Source organism: Zalophus californianus, chromosome 2 (assembly GCF_009762305.2).
Source record: "Zalophus californianus isolate mZalCal1 chromosome 2, mZalCal1.pri.v2, whole genome shotgun sequence".
Classification (NCBI taxonomy): domain Eukaryota; kingdom Metazoa; phylum Chordata; class Mammalia; order Carnivora; family Otariidae; genus Zalophus; species Zalophus californianus.
This window is the reverse complement of record NC_045596.1, coordinates 119958366-119976162: the sequence shown is the minus strand read 5'-3', so window position 1 is coordinate 119976162 and position 17797 is coordinate 119958366. Positions and strand designations below refer to the sequence as shown.

Here is a 17797-nt window from a genome sequence, read left to right as displayed (position 1 = left end):
CTCTAAATCTAAATTGAATGCTTACGTGCTTAAACGCCATCTAATTTAAAACAAAGATGTCTAAGATATTATCACCTTCAAAAATCTAACATAATAAAATTTCAGTACATGAGAATTTTAAAGTACGTTATAATTAACTTATATAGAAACAAGTCTTTAAACATTCACAGACTTAATTTTTCCCCTATTCAAATACCCACTATAAACCAGGCATTGTGCTACAGATACAAACGTAAGACATGTTTTCCTGCCTTTGTGTTTACAATGCAGCAGGAAAAAATTTGTAAATTAAACATTTCAACATTCAGTGCAAAGTCCTATCTAAAATGCCTTGATTTTTAAAGATGGGATACAAAGAAGCTTCTACGCTGGCTTCATCCGGATATTCAGTGGAAAAGGTGACATTACCACTGAGTGCTGGACTAGGTATCAGTGAAGTGCAGGAAAGGGGATACCAGATGTGGCAGAAAGGATCAGCAAAGACAAAAAGACTGAAATTAGTACAATGTTTACAGAAAATTGATAATGGGGTCAGAAATTCTAACAAATTAAAGTGATATAAGAAGTGAAACAGAAGTTAGAGAATGTCAGAAAAGTTAAATCATGGGGTTTAGGGAGGAGACTGACCCCCGCCCCCCGTCCAGTGGACACTTGCAATGCCCAGCAACATGTTTGGTTGTCACAAATGGGGACATATTGCTGGCATGTAGAGGGTAGAGGTGCCAAGAATGCTGTTAAACAAGAAAACCACCTTCCCTGTGCCCCTCAGAATTATCTAGACCAAAATGTCAATACAAGTCGAGAACCGTTGCATTAGGTCATGAAAAGCCTTATATGCTATGCTTACAAGGTCTGGTTTTATTCTGCTAGTCAGGCTATCATATTCTGGGTTCTGTTTGAGAAATTTATCTACCAACCAACTTTCACTTGTGAATCTTATTAAAAAGTAAAAAAGCTATTATCACAGCAAAAACTCACAACTCTGCTCACAATGCACTATTAGCAGTTGCTTATACAGTTGCAGGATTTAAGAACAAAAGATGGACCCCTTTAGCCTTTGAGAATCAAATCTCTTAGATTTGGATTACTTTTTCCACTCATTAAGTTAGGATTTCATTTTAGGTTCTAACACTAAATGCACACTTCACACCCCCCCAGCCCCCAGTGTGAGATTAAACAGTTAAGTGACAGGATTCAAACAGATCTAATTCTAGTCAACATGTTTTTTTTGTTATCAGAAAAATAATCCACTATTTTAAACCTCTTTCATTTTTCCCATTAGAAATATGCTTTAACCTTATTCCAAAACACTTACCATATGAAGCCTCTCAACTAGCTTTTGATCCCCAAGGCAATTGTTTGTATCAAACCATGAATCAAAATCCTAGTTAAAAAACAAAAAATAAATATCAGAAATATTAACCACAGGCATTATCCATAAATATCCTTTTTATGCTAGATGTAACAATGAATTCTAGAATTAGTTTAGTATTTGAGCTGTGAACTGCAAAAATCATTTGGTTCAATCCCATATTTTTCATGCGTCATTGTTAACAGTTCATTTTAGAACTACCTTGAGAAATCAGATTAAAAACATCAAGATGACAAGTTTCACAATGAAAAAGAATAGTTGGAAAGGAAGTTCTATAGAATTAGAGAACATTCTTGAAAAATATTTTCCTTTAGAAAAGCTGAAAAATTAAAATCACTTTGGTTTGTTCTCCAAGGCTACTCAGATTACTCAAAGTTTCCAGAGCAGTGTCAATTTTAATTTAAACTTACTAAATTACCAGCATTTCATTAGTATTTGGGTAGGATCTGAACAAGGATAACTTCCATATTCTTACCTCTTTGGCACATCTAGTATGTATTTGTGCTTTGTTAGTAAACATAATTGTAGGATTAATTATGTTAACTACAACAAAGCTTTCACAGATTACTAAACAAATTAAAGTGTCAATGCAGTAAGAAAAAGAAATCTCTAAAACAAAAACGTCAAAATACACAAAAGCAGAACTGAACTATTTTCCTGAGACTGATTAAATGCCTTCCAAGAACACAATTTTCTCTATTCTTTTAGTGATCCTTAACATAACAACCCAAAATTAACCCTTTTGGAACTTACTGAGCTCTTCAAAAAGCCACACACAAGCACAGGCTCTTTCTCTCTCTCTCTTCACGTGGGAAACAAAGTTCAAAAATGAACTCTGGTTCAGCAAAAAAAATGGTAATTATCAATAGCAGACTCTTAATATACATATTACGTTCTTAGGTACAACCAACAGTTTGAATAACTACTTAGCCATTTTTATCAGTGCAAATAATCTATTAAAAGGTAAAGATTAGGTTCTATGTTTGTTAGACCATAAAAAAAGATGGCTAGACAGATTTTACCAAATTTGAAGACCATCCTGGGGAAACACAGGCTATATGAAGTTCACAAATTCATTTGGGAAATAACCTGAGTCCACGTACAGCCGCTGAAATGCAGGCCCAACGTGACTATTTGGTATGTGAATCCATGACATTACAGAGAGAGAAAACAACTGATTTACAGAATGATAATGAAATCAAAAGGCATAAAAATAAACTCTCGGGATGCATAAAAAACTTGGTAGGTTACACCAGACTACATAAAAGTAAAAAATTAACAATTATCTTAAACAGTGGCTGAAAGGCCAATTTTATTACAAAAATGTATAGCATTAAACAAAAACATTAATATTCCATCCAGAAAACAAGAAGACATACTTACATCTGCTGAATTAAAGACATCTGGCAACAAAAAATTAAGAAGTGACCAGAGCTCATGCAAGTTGTTTTGAAGAGGTGTTCCAGTCAGTAATAGTCGATTTGTGGTCTTGAATTCCCTCACTATTTCTGACAACTAAAAGAACCAAATTCATCATTAGAATATTCTACATACTGATCAAATTCTAAATGACGGCACAATGATTTTCACTTCCAAATACCAAATTACCTTGGATTTTTCATTTTTGATCCTGTGAGCTTCATCTATAACTAAGTACCTCCAATTAAATTTTTTGAAAACAGACTTCTCTTTTATAAGCATTTCATAAGATGTTACACATACATCCCATTCTCCTGGTAATAAAACATCTCTGACAAAAGCAGCCTGTGTAGGTAGCAAGAGAAAAAAATTGTATCACGCAGAAATGAACTACACATTAAATGTACTGATGACAAGTAATCTAATACATAAAAGAGGGTGAAAAATATTAAAAAGGGATAGTATGTAAGCAACTAGAACCAGCTCAAACTAACTTCATTAATCATTTCTAAGTGTCAAAGCCATTTAATAAAAAATAACGGACAAAACTGATGAGTGCAAAATTCAATAAACTAACTCTTAAATGTCTTCTCTTCATTTCCACCAGCTGCTGAAATTCTCAGGAAACGGGTTTAGAAAGAGGAGAAGGTGGCTTCTGCCATTGAGTGAAGACTCAAGGACGGTTTGCAGTAAGCATTTTCATTCCTTTCATGTTTACAGATCTAATAAAACTTTGTTATTATTAGTCTCATTTTACAAGTAAAGAAACTAAAGCAAAAAGTGGTTTAACTTGGGCTCCAAAACATAAAAAGCAACTTGGTAACTTAAAATACACAAAACGATCTACAAAAGGAGAAAAGAAATGATAGCTGAATGAAGAGAAAACAAAATTACGTACATTATTCTTCGATATACTACACTTTAAAATCTGAACTTTATATTTTCAATAGTATCATTAGTTCCTTCCAAAAAAAGTCAAGTGACCAACATTTTAACTTATTTCAATAAATACCATACCAACTCACCAAAATACTGTTAATTGACCCAGTCCATCTTTAAAAATTGCGATGACTATTAATTAGCATTATGTACATCAATCTAAAAAAATCTGGCTCCTCAAATTTCCAACCAATTCACACACTCAGAACTTCTTTTAAAAAAAAACAAAAATGTTTCTTCTAGAATGAGAACACAGCCTTTGATTTTATACAACCAATTCCAAAGTAAAAGAAACAAACTATACTTGTATAGCATCCTACAGTCTACAACTCCTTTCTCCAGTAGGATTCTTCACCACTAAAGATAGTATTACATTTATAAATTACTAATATTTGTGAAGACCAGGTTTATTACTGGACTCCTCCTCTTTTATCCCTCCTCTAGTTATGCCCCCCAAACCTAAATTCAAATTCTTTTAATATCAAAAATGTAACGAAACACAAAAAGCTTACTCTTTGTTCTTTATCTCCTATCAAACAAACAGATCTAAGTGTTGGTACCCATCTCTTGAATTCACTCATCCAGTTGTGTAATGTAGACTTAGGAACCAAAACCATATGAGGACCAGGAATGTTTCTATAGTGTTTCATGTACCCAAGAAGAGAAATTGTTTGAAGAGTCTTTCCCAGGCCCTGAAGGAATAACCACAAAGCAATGATAATCAAAACAAAATAGACACCCATATTTATATTTCCTGACACATAAAAACATTTAAAAGAAAACCTATGTGTGTTTATGATAGCTAACAAATGGCAAGAACTTGGTATGTTTCAAGTTTAGCTGTGTTTTTTAATCTTCACAAGTCTATAAAGAGGTTCTACTAACCATATCCATAAGGCCCAGAAGTTTAAGTGACTTTCCCAAAGTCATGCACAGCAGGGCTACAATTAAGACCCATTTCTTTTGACTCCGTACTTTCTTCAAGCAATTACGGTTTTAGCACTATAGCTCTATGGAAATTTGAAACATTCACTACATATCTATTAAGTAGTAAACAAGAAATAAATGTTTTGAAATAGAACTGTACAAGCTGCCACCCTTGAGAAAATAATCACTGATGAAAAATCAATTAACCCCATTTGTGTTGTATAAAAGTGAAGGGAAATGGCCAAAACAGTATTATTACAAGAGTCTACCAAAAGTACGTCTCTCAAAATGTATTACTTTTAAATTTATTATACTTTTATAAATAATAATTCCTCACAACTTAAGTATAGATTCTGCTTATGCAACTAAACCAAGTTTGACAGAGGATTAGTTTGTTAACACTTCTGGATTGTAATCAACAAAAATTATGTTACACTATCTTAACTTTTATAAATTTCATGATACAAAATACTTTAAATTACAAAATATGGCCTTCTAAAAAACTACCAAATACATACCATTTCATCTGCAAGGATACCATTGATGCCATTCTCATACAAAGAAATGAGCCAATTTAATCCTCGGACCTGATAATCTCTCAGTTTACCCCACTTTACATCTAAGAATAAAAGAAAAAACATGATGCACATTTTAAATACAGAAAGGCTGTCTCCTTCTTCATTTGATACTCAGAGTCTTAACTTGGACCTCCATAGGTTTACTCTGACTTTTCTGTTTTCAATTTCTAAGTCATTAGAAGTAGCTGCTGTGATCTGAAGCAGAGAAGGAGTGAATGGACAGAGACAATAACCAGGTGAAACAAAACAAAACCAAACCATGATTGTAAAGCATCAGAGTGCCTACCCCAATCACTCAGTTCCTATGTGACCTATATACTGGTCCTAGAGACTCTCACCCCTTTATATCCTTTTTAAATGTTATCACAAAAGTTTCTTTTTAAGATTTTAATTTATTTACTTATTTGAGAGAGACAGTGAGAGCACAAGCATGGCAGAGGGAAAGGGAGAAGCAGACTCCCCACTGAGCAGGGAGGAGCCCGATGTGGAGCTTGATCCCCGGGCCCTGGGATCATGACCTGAGCCAAAGGCAAACGCTTAACAGACTGAGCCACCCAGGCGCCCCACAAGTGTTTTTAAATCAAGTAGTTCCACCTTCCATGATAACCCAAACAGACACTCTCTGGGGATTTAGTCTTCCTCCTAACAAAGGGAAAATAAGACAGGATAGAGATTGTTTTCCCTTTACCTTTTCTAAGTTACTTTTCAACAGGGTCCTGTTAAGAGAGACAGTATTTCTTTTGGGGTTTACTACACATTTCCCACCCCAGAATAATTACTAAGTATATCCATCACAATCACCAGATGTTTTTAACATGCACATCTGTACCCCATCACCTTTCAAAAAACACTGCTTTAAAACGAAAAACTAACCAATACTGGGAAAACTAGTTACAATGTAGGAATGTAAGAAAGAGATAATCCAAGTAATTCAAATTTCCTTCCCCCTTTGTACCATATATCTGGCTCTAGTCTCTAACTTCATGAAGGAAATGGAAACTAGGTACTCCATAACCAAAAAACATCTGAAGATACATACTTTAAACAGATTACTGAATTTCTAACCAGATACCATCTTGCCTGAAGTTCAACTTGTTAGGAGTTAAAGTTACAGTTAATTAAATAACAAGTCCAAATATATCCTATATATTGACCTTTCTAAATTTTTGTTGCTGTTCACAACCACTACAATCATACAAACCAATTATCAAGGAAGAAAGAGGAAGATCAGAAAAAATGCTAGGCTGCAGTAAAGACAAATGTGCCACCAGACTATCAAGATTATATAGAAGTAAAACTTAAAAACCTGGTTAACCAGGTTTTCTTTTGGGAAACCATTAATAACAAATGTTTCAGAAAAAAAATTTAAAACAAACTAATATAAAATCCCGACATCAGTTAACAAAAGTCTTCATGAAGTGCTTTTTTTTACATATGAAGTTTTCTTATCTGGGGCAAATATAAGGGAAAACCATTCCTAGTTTTACATATACATTCAGGCAACAATAAACACAATGGCATTTTATGCCCCTTTGAAATACAGCACCATTATCATACTGATATTAATATATTAATACCATTTCCATCAAAAAAGAAATCTGATTTCACAATTTCAAAAGATTACTAAAAATTCCCTTTATAAATTACAGCCAAGACAAATCCAAAACTTTAACCAAAAGATGTCTCAAAAGGGGATTTTTTTTTTAAAAACCAAAGTTTTAAATATAATGTATATAACATACATGATGGAGAATCTTCAAATCGAGTGCAAACATTGGTTGCTTTAGAGCTTTCTGTTAATAGTTCTTCATCTTCCTCTTGCTCTGTTCTACGATGTCGGTAGCTGTCAAGTTCAAGATAAAATCAAGTGATTAACACTTTAAGCTTTAACTGCCAGCAGCTACTATGTGAACATAATAGTCAAGTGGCTGACCAAGATTCCACAATAATTTTTAATAGGCATTTAAATTAAGGCTAGAAAAGTGGAAGAGTATGAATTATTAGTAAACTTAGACCTGAAATGTTTTACATGGCTTTCTAAGATATACATACAATTGTTAAAACAGAGTAACACCTGAGGTAATGGAATAATCTCATTCCAAGGAACTACAGTCAGAAAAATCTCATAATCTCTAACTTAAAGTTACCTTTTTATTTTTGCTAGAAAATAGCTCCAGAAATCACATTTTTAAAACTATGACCTTTTTTTTGAGAGAGAACGAACACAGAGGGTAGGGGCAAAGGGAGAGGGAAAAAAAATTTAAGCAGACTCCACGCTGAGCTCAGAGTCCAAAGCAGGGCTCAATCTAAAAACCCTGAGATCACAACCTGAGCTCACGACCTGAGCTGAAACCCAAGAATCTGAGGTGAAAGCCAAGAATGGGACACTCAACGCACTGCACCACCTAGGCAACCCTTAAGAACTACAACTTTCAAAAGGATGAGATTGTGCCATTGGAGACAACCCGGGTGGACATAAAGGGTATTATGCTAAGTGAAGTAAGTCAGACTGAGCACGACAAATATATGACTTCACTCATATATGAAATCTAAAAAAAAAAAAAAAAAAAAAAAAGGCAAAATCAAAACTATAAACACAGAGAACTGATGGCTACCAGAGGGGAGAAGGGTGGGGCCCTGGGCAAATGGGTGAATAATGTGAGAGGAAGATACAAGCCTCTAGTTATGGAATAAGTAAATCACAGCAATAAAAAGCAGAGCACAGGAATACAATCAATAATATTGTAACAGCAATGTAACAGAACAGCTGGCAGCTATACTTGAGATGAACAAAGCATACTGTATAAACTTGTAAAATCACACTAAGTTGTACATCTAAAATTAATGTAACATTGTATGTCAACTATACTCAAAAATTAAAAACAAAAAACAAAAAAACTTTCACTGTGGAAAGCATATAGTATAATGTATAGAGCTGTGGAATCACTATGTTGTACACCTGAAACTAATGTAACATTGTGTGTCAACCATGCTTCTATTAAGAATATGTTTTAAAATAAGTCAAAACTACAACTTTCACCAAAAGCTGCAGAATACGCAGAATAAAGACTTAGTGCTTAAGCAATGACTCTTAGCCAGAGATTTATCAGAATCACTCAAAGCTTTTTAGAAATGCTTAGATTCCACTTCCCAAGAGAGCTGGGATACATCCCCTTAAAACCTCATTTTCTGCAGTTTTAATATTGCCAAATTTCTTAATCTCTAAAGGACTCAGGTTAGTAAAAAGTACTTACTCTCCAATTCTGAAGCTTCCAATTTTGTACCTTCATACTTTCAACAAATATTTTCATTTAAATTAGAAAATAGTAAATCTAATTTATAGCTTGATTTCTACCAAATCTACATGCTTGCTGGAAGAGGATAATCAGTATTCTCAAAGAAGCATTCCTCACAAACTCAGACCAAAGCAGTAAATATATGCAAGAATATTCTTGCTTGTTTTATATGCTTCAAATTAGAATGTCTTAGTATGTTATTTCTCATACTTCTCTGCATTCTAACCACATGAAACTTAGTATAAAGATGTACCTTCAATTCTCATTTATTCTCCACAAACTAGGAAAGAACTTTAACTTTTTTTTAAATAAAATCTCACAGTCTATTATCAAGATGGTTCATTATTATGGTTATAAAACTGAATATAAAGGCTGGAATGTGCTTATTACTTCAAAGTGAGGGTTCACTGAATATAACTGTAAATGATGGAAGGAAGAAAAAAACATATATGTCCTTATACTTAAGCATAGTACCATCACCCTAATTACTTTCCATAAGCTAACTTTCCACTTAAGATGGCTTGAAGGATAAAGGAAAAAATCTGTTAACCAAGACTCCTTTTCCTCAATAACACCAGTAAGACCAAGCTGAACAATTTATATTTACTACAAAATATCTTTACCTTATATAATCTTAATAAAAGTGTTTATTTTCATGAATTCCTACTAACTACCTATATCATAAAAATATCCATTATAGTGCTTGGCATTTCCAGAGCAGAAGACCTGATGCTATTTAAATAGCTGCAAGGGGTGCCTGGGTGGCTTAGGCGACTCTCGATTTTGGCTCACGTCATGATCTCGGGGTCCTGAGATTGAGCCCCACATCCGGCTCTGCACTGGGCATGGCGCCTGCTTGAGATTCTCTCTCTCCCTCCCTCTGACCCCCCACCCCCGGTTCCACTCTCTCTCAAAAAATTTAAAAATTTTTTAAATAAAAAATAAAAACAGGAGCGCCTGGGGGGCTCAGTTGTTAAGTGTCTGCCTTCGGCTCAGGTCATGATCCCAGGGTCCCTGGGATCGAGCCCTGTGTCGGGCTCCCTGCTCAGCAGGAAGCCTGCTTCTCCCTCTCCCACTCCCCCTGCTTGTGTTCCTCTTTCACTGTGTCAAATAAATACACAAAATCTTTTAAAAAAATAAAAATAAATAAAAATAATTAAATAGCTGCAAACTTCTCAAGTCTGAACAATTTAAATACATCTGAAGTGCAAGTGTCTCTCTTAGGAAGTTTCCTAAGTATTAAAACAAAAGCACTCTGGTTACACACAATGGATAAGGTGTAAGATATAGTAGATGAATGGAATACCCCATTTAAGACTAAGGTATTATGGGACACCTGAGTGGCTCAGTAGGTTAAGCACCTGCCTTCGGCTCAGGTCATGATCTCAGGGTTGTGGAATCAAGTCCACATGGGGCTCCTTGCTCAGCGGGGAGTCTGCTTCTCTCTCTGCCTGCCACTCCCCCTGCTTGTGTTCTCTCTGACAAATAAAATCTTAAAAAAAAAAAAAAAAGATTAAGGTATGCTTATGCTTTCTGATGAAAATCCCTTCAAGGTACAGCTCATGCTTCATGTTTCTATAAACTGTATAGTAAATTTAACATTGCTGAGAGCAGTTTGTAATTTCCTCTTTTAGATAACCTAATGGATTTAATTACTGATTATTTTTCATTTTTCACTTTGGGAATTACATGGTCATTCCAGGGAACTAAGATTACCCTAAAGCTATTAATACCAAATCTATTAGTTATAACCAATTAAACACCTTAATTACTCAAGCAGTACAAAAATTCCAAGAAAGTATTTATAAACTGAATATGTAAGTTATTTTACACGTTTTAAACAACCACGTAAGGGCAGCATACATCTTGACACTTCAATTTGTAGGACAACTAAGTACTAAAAATTTTAAACAAACCCCTATGGCATAAATCATCACAACATTCCATTTACAAGCACAGACTTCAGATAAAAGAAATCCCCCGATGCATGTTATGTGTTTTATGCCTACAGCATACCCCAAATCAGACCTAAAGTCAAGCTTGGATTATTCGAATTACTTCTGTGGGATGTTAAGTAGGCTGCTTAACCTCTGCATTTGTTTCCTCTCCAAGGAATGGATAACATCTCAATTCCATAAACAGGATAATGCCATAAAAGCTAAGGCATTACACATTATTCTTATTTATACATGTATGGCTACATCCTGTCAAGCCAACTGGCGCCAAATAAATAACAGCCCTAAAACAATTTTTTTAATGAAGTGACTTTACGCTTCTAATGAAGAGTATCAAAAATAAATGTTTCAACTATGAAATATAAACTATTACTCACTCGCCAACTGATAGCAGGTTTTGTTTCTCATCCTTTTTTATTCGCGGTCGCCCTGGTTTCATCTTCAAAGGTGAGGTTGGAGTCTTCTGAGCAGCAGGCTGGATGAAATGTGCAAACAGCTCTGTCTGCTTTAATAAATATTCAAATCTATTTGCTCGGTCAGTTTGCTGCAAATAAATTTTAAGACACATTTTATCAGAAGATTAATACAACTTCAGAAATCAAAGTTTCAACATGCCTCTAAAGAGTGAACTCAGCAATAAAAAGGAACAAATTACTGAGACATGCAACATAGATGAGTTTTAAAAGCATTACAAAAAAAAAAGGGGCAAAGCATCAATACTAAATGAAAGAAGCCAACAGAAAGACTACACACTATGAGTCCACTTACATGAAATTACAGCTAGTTATAGAAAGCAGATCTGAAGCATCAAGGGGATAAAGACAAGAGCAAACTTTTCAGGGCATGATAGAACTGTTCTACATCATGAATGTAAGGTGGCTGACTGCATGACTCTGCCAAAACTCATTGATTTAAACTTAAAACTGTCTTGTGTCAATTATACATCAATATAGTGGACCATAAAATGTAAAAAAATTAAGACATTATTCAGTACAAGTGAATTTATTCAAAAATGGGGAAAACGCATTGGTCATTCATCAGTTCAATTGCACCAAATTGAAGGTATCAGGTTAAAAAGCATTTATTAAGGGGCACGTGGATAGCTCAGTTGGTAGAGCACAACTCTCAATCTCAAGAGTCGTGGAGTTCCAGCACAGGGCTTACTTAAAAAAAGTAGGGGGGGGAGGGCACCTGGGTGGCTCAGTCGGTTAAGCGTCTACCTTCAGCTCAGGTCATGATCTCAGGGTCCTGGGACTGAGCCCCACATCAGGCTCCCTGCTCAGCAGGGAGTCTGCTTCTACCCCTCCCTCCCCCTCGTGCTTTCTCTCTCTCTCTCAAATAATAAAATCTTTAAAAAAAAAATCTATTAAGTTCATGAAATATTCATCAACCCAATGCAGTTAATACTATTTCTTCCTTTCACGTCTAACCTCTGCCACTTATCGCACTAAGAGAATGGAAGAGTATGAACCAAAACAACTTAAGATCCTTGAAATCAACATGCTTCTCCATAATAAATTTCCTGTAGAAGACAAGCTTGTTTTTTGTTTTTGAAGATTACGAACTATTTTAAAGTGCTGAACTAAGATACTTATGTGTATTTTGCAGTATTTCATTTCTTAATGCATATAATAAAAAAGCCAAGAACATGCAACTAGAAGATGTTGGGGCTGAAAAAGTCTATTCAATTATTATATTTGGAATCAAAATAAATAGGTTCTGGAAATTCAGATAGGTCAGAGCTAGACATTTTAAGGTAAAACCTATTCTGCAGTATTCAAAAATCACTAAGTATTCTTCACTTCTTTCAAAAGTTTTCAACAAACATTATCTTCTTAAATAACTGTTCAATTCAACAACTACTTTTGTGTATCTACCAGAAAAGGCATTTTTTTCCATTATAGTCCAATATCAAAAATAAACCTAAGGGGGCGCCTGGGTGGCTCAGGTCATGATCCTGGGGTCCCGGGATCGAGTCCCGCACTGGGCTCCCTGCTCAGTGGGGGATCTGCTTCTCCCTCTGACCCCCCCCATGTGCACTCTCTAATAAATAAAATCTTTAAAAAATAAAAATAAATAAACCTAAGGGATTATTTGAGATTGTCAGAAGGTGATAAATGCTCAGAAAATAAAGCAGGGTAAAAGGAACTGGGAAGGGCACTAAAATTTTAACAGGGATGACCAGGAAAATCCTAAGACATGATGTTTCAACAGAGAAGGGGGGCACCCCACCCCCATTCTTAGATCTTATCACACATCTCTAATTTTCAAAAACCTTTAACGGCTCTAGATGTTTTAAGATTTTTCAAAGTGGGGCGCCTGGGTGGCTCAGATGGTTAAGCGTCTGCCTTCAGCTCAGGTCATGATCCCAGGGTCCTGGGATCGAGTCCCGCCATCGGGCTCCTTGCTCAGCAGGGAGTCTGCTTCTCCCTCTCCCTCTCCCCCTGCGTGTTCTCTCTCTGTCTCTCTCGCAAATGAATAAATAACATCTTTAAAAAAAAAACGATTTTTCAAAGTGTGCTTCATGACCCATCAGAACAAAAATATCCAAGACAAATCAGCAAATCAAGTTCTGAACTACTGCCTTAAGGAATTAAGTATAAATTTCACCACAGTTCTAGGCAAAAGTCAATGACTTCAAAATTCTCATCATTCACTCATCCAAGTGGTAGTGGGATTATAAACTAGTTGCAAAGAACCAAGGAGTTCAGAACAACATTTACAAAATAAGCTTTCAGTAGAACTGTGGCAAGGGTTGAAGGAAAAACAGGCAAAGACCTTGCGTGAGAATAAGAATATTAAAATAAAAATGATTTGAGATCTTAAAGAGAAGGGAGAAAACTAACAGATCCTTAGAAAGTAGAAACAATAGGGTGCCTGGGTGGCTCAGCTGGTTAAGCGACTGCCTTCGGCTCGAGTCATGATCCCGGAGTCCTGGGATCGAGTCCCACATCGGGCACCCCTTCTCTGTGGGGAGCCTGCTTCTCCCTCTGCCTCTGCCTGCCACTCCCCCTGCTTGTGCTCACTCTGTCTCTCTCTATGTCAAATAAATAAATAAAATCTTAAAAAAAAAAAGTAGAAACAATAGAATAAGATTAGGAACCTGAAGGACATAAATTATAAAATCAAGTGGAAGATTAAAATCAATAGCTTAAAACCAGTTTCTTTCTCTGAGACAGAAGGAAATGACACAGGGCAGGTACAGGCCATAAATATTTGGAAACAGAGAGGAAATAAACTGAAGGCCTATAATTATTTGTGGAAGAGCCTGAAAATAAGGGTGGGAGAAATGGAAGAGAAAGTTTATCCAGAGTGGTTAAGTTTTTAAATAGCTAAATGGATTGTTGTGCAGTAAATACTGAAAGCCTAAGAGAGTAAAAACCATAAATTTATTCTGGTACCAACCAGCACTATTATTTAGTTTTCTCAAGTAGTATTCAGCAACCTCGGTTCAAGAATGAAGAGCGGATACCAAGACTTACCTATGGTTAGAAACTAGCAGATGATGGGGAACTTGCTTAAAAAGAAAAGTAATCAAGATCATGATTAGTGAAAAAGGAAATAACTAGGAAACTGAAAAACTTGGAAGAAATGTATGAAGAGATTTGGAAGAGGCCAGATCATTAAAAGGGAAACAAATACAGAAGCCAACAAAATAACCCATGCAATAGAAGAATACTGAATAGGGCAATGGGGAAAAAAGAGGAACTATTTTTGAGGTTAAACTTGCAAGACTATTAAAATTATGAAGTACCATCATGGACAGCTTGGGTATATATTAAGTGGAACTGTCACTGATTGAGATAACACTAAGCAGATATGTGAGGTAGAGAAAATAAATTCAATTTTGGGTATTCCTAAGAAAGAAGTACCAAAGGGACTTAAATGTCCAACAAACAAATGAAAATAATACAATGGCTGGAAGCATCTGGGCTAGAGATAAATACTGAGAAGAATTCAGTTTAAAGAAAACCAATGATAGGGTTGCTTGGCTGGTTCAGCCAGTGGAGCATGTGACTCTTGATCTTGGGGTTGAATTTGAGCCCTACCTTGGATGTATAGATTACTTAAAAATAAAATGTTAAAAAAAAAAAAAGAAAGAAAGAAAAAGAAAAGCAATGATAAGGATCGAACTGTTCAAGAGGAACTGTTTAGGATGAAGGAGGACAAAGGAATAGTCAAGTAAACAGGATACCATCTAGGGAAAAAAAGTGTCTCTCAAGGCAAGTAAAAATTTTGAGTGGTCAACAATATCAGAGAAGTGAGATGAAGAATGAAAGTAAAATTAAACTATAAATTGGAAATTAGATTCACTACTACAGTGTTAACAACAGAACATAAATTATGAAGGGTTTGAAGAAATGAATGGGAAAAGTAGAGTTGGCAAATATATCTTTTTCTTTAAGCTTGACAGCAAAGAAAAGATATGGGACAATTAGAGATATACACATATATAAAATGTAATAGAAATCTTAGATGTCCTTTAATGAAATCTTGCCATTTACAACATGGATGACCTAAGAAGTATAATGATAAGTGAAATAAATCAGTCAGAGGAGCGCCTGGGTGGCTCAGTCATTAAGCATCTGCCTTCAGCTCAGGTCATGATTCCAGGGTCCTGGGATCGAGCTCCACATCGGGCTCCCTGCTAGCCGGGAAGCCTGCTTCTCCCTCTCCCACTCCCCCTGCTTGTGTTCCTGCTGTCTGTCAAATAAATAATATCTTAAAAAAAAAAAAAAAACAGAAAGAAAGAAAGAAATCAGTCAGAGAAAGACAAATACCATATGACTTCACTCGTATGTGAATTTAAGAAACAAAGCAAGAGAGGGGCGCCTGGGTGGTTCAGTCGTTAAGCATCTGCCTTCGGCTCAGGTCATGATCCCAGGGTCCTGGGATCGAGCCCTGCATCGGGCTCCCTGCTGGGCGGGAAGCCTGTTTCTCCCTCTCCCACTCCCCCTGCTTGTGTTCCCTCTCTCACTCTGTCAAATAAATAAATAAAATCTTAAAAAAAAAAAAACTTAAAAAAGAAACAAAACAAGAGAAAAAACCAGACTCTTAAATATAGAGAACTAGTGGTGGGGGGGGGTGAAATAGGTGATAAGCACTAAGTAATGTACAGAATTAGTGAATAACTATATTGTACACCTGAAGCTAATATAACACTGTATGTTAATTATACTGGAATTAAAATAAAAAATAAAAATGTCATTTATATTTTTACATACTACTGTTTATCATGCACATTATGTATGCATATACATATACACATGTTCAAAAAATGCATTTATTTTTAGGATTTTGAAGCTATGTAAGAGATTCAAAAATATTTACTGATCTTGAAGAGAAGATGAAAGGTTGAAGAGAAAGTAAGTTTCAAAAAATATTTGTTAAAATATATTACGTACCAGACATTGATCTAGGTGTTGAAGACAGATTAAGACACTGTTTTTACTTTTAGAGAGCACAGTTATACTGCATAGTGGTATTACTATTTAACATGTTATTTTAACTTTTTAAGATTTCAGTACAATTAAATGAGTTTAATCCACATAAAGCATTCAGAAAAAGGCCTAGTACATAGTAAGCATTTGCTATTAGCCATTATTATTACTGAATCTCAATTTAAGTTTAAAGCTCTTCGTAGGTTATGGTTAAGTCATGCTAAAAAAGTTTTCTAAGGTATGAAATGTGAGGTGGGTCCTCGAGGATTCAAGTAAAATAACATCATGTGCTCTTTTTGTAAAGATCTCACCATATTATAAAAAAGCTATGGGCAAGGAGCATATATTATTGTCTTTGTACCCAGTGGAATAGAATGACAGATGCAGAATACACCTTGAATAACTACTACTCTGCTCTTTTACTCTCCTCACTCCCTGACACTAAATCTTAAAATAAAGGGGAGTAACATATCCCATATATTTACCTAACACTATTATGTGTGTTCATGTAATATTTCTACATTTGCTTTACATAGGCAAGTAACAAAAATTATAGTATCCCATGTTACACATATTTCAAATGGATATCTGTGCCTCAGTTATAAAAATTTAATGCAGAATTTTGGTCCATTTGATCACCTAATTAAAAGTTACTATAGACTCTATTCATATACTAGAGCATACCATTTTTTCTTCATAGGTAGGATCTGGTTCTTGAATTTCTTTTTGCTTTCCAGGAGATGCATCATCAAATACTTCCTGGTAGGAGGGAAAAATCATGGATTGTTCTTCAAAAACAGTTAACACACCATTATTAAACTAATTTCTGCTCAAAACACATTCTAAGTAATGCATTTCTATCCCAAACTTGCTAGGTACTTAAATGGCTATAATCTAACCTGACAGGGTATCCTGATGAAATTAAATGCCATGATGATAACAACCTATTTAACCCAAATATGTAAACCGCATGGCTATTGGCCAAGATTAAAACACAAGACTATTATCTACATCAAGCTAGAACAGAATAACTTTCAACAAATCGGTTTCTTTTTCTATTCAATAACTATTATGAAACCAAATTAAATAGTATATAATGTGAAGAAATCATGTTCCCTTTTAATCATAACACTGCAGTATCTACTGTGCTTCTATACAAATACACACCTAAAAATTACCATCATTAGCCACCCTGATTTCCATCTTCCATCTTCCAAAAAACTTACCATGCACCCTAAATCGAAAACTCCATAACTACAAATTAGTAATAAATATCCTTTCTTGTAAATTTATTCGACCTGACATTCAAAATGCCACAAAGAAACAGCAACAACTACTCTGCAAAGTTCCACTCATCTGTCAAAAAAAACAACTAAAGAACAATAGGTAAAAGTATAATTTTCATTAACAATGTACAAATCCGCGCTTGGAAGTATGTACTATAGTTACCTGTGATTAAAAAATTGGGGGACTGGAGCTGGTATAGTACCAGAATTGAGAGGTCAAATTATCTAAATTCTAATCTAACTTCACTGCTAAGATCTTTAGGCATCTGTGTTACCTTTAAAGCTCATCGCAGATCTCTGGTGTCCTCGAATAAAAATGATAAAACCACTTACTAGCCTACTTCACAGAATAGTACTAGATATCATAAAAGGTCAAAATATACCATAATAAACAACAGTAGTCATTATTTCTTTCATAGTTTAAAAAAAAAAGGATTTGGACTCCAGGGCTGAGGTCATATGATTATTTGGTATACAGTGTGCCTATCTATCAGTCTACCCTGTTGGCATATGTATACCTACCTATTAGTCTAATCAACAGCGAAAGACAAAAAGGCAGGTTCCATCCACGTTGCCAAAAAAAT

At 35.1% G+C, this 17797-nt stretch overlaps 1 protein-coding gene and 1 long non-coding RNA gene across 2 annotated transcripts in view; one reads left to right on the top strand and one right to left on the bottom strand.

Moving 5' to 3' along the window:
* LOC118356708 overlaps nt 1–17797 on the top strand; it is a 35326-nt gene that overhangs the window by 2201 nt on the left and 15328 nt on the right. Inside the window, exons 2-3 of the long non-coding RNA XR_004819908.1 lie at nt 3399–3480; nt 15781–15852. This is a non-coding gene — a long non-coding RNA (uncharacterized LOC118356708). The remainder of the gene's footprint in view (nt 1–3398; nt 3481–15780; nt 15853–17797) is intronic.
* SMARCA5 (SWI/SNF related, matrix associated, actin dependent regulator of chromatin, subfamily a, member 5) overlaps nt 1–17797 on the bottom strand; it is a 40584-nt gene that overhangs the window by 19545 nt on the left and 3242 nt on the right. The window contains exons 2-9 of the mRNA XM_027598185.2: nt 16612–16686; nt 10864–11030; nt 6978–7078; nt 5176–5276; nt 4243–4422; nt 2981–3136; nt 2756–2887; nt 1316–1384 (exon numbers count right to left, since the gene is read on the bottom strand). Coding sequence (XP_027453986.1) covers nt 1316–1384; nt 2756–2887; nt 2981–3136; nt 4243–4422; nt 5176–5276; nt 6978–7078; nt 10864–11030; nt 16612–16686 — 981 coding nt within the window. The remainder of the gene's footprint in view (nt 1–1315; nt 1385–2755; nt 2888–2980; nt 3137–4242; nt 4423–5175; nt 5277–6977; nt 7079–10863; nt 11031–16611; nt 16687–17797) is intronic.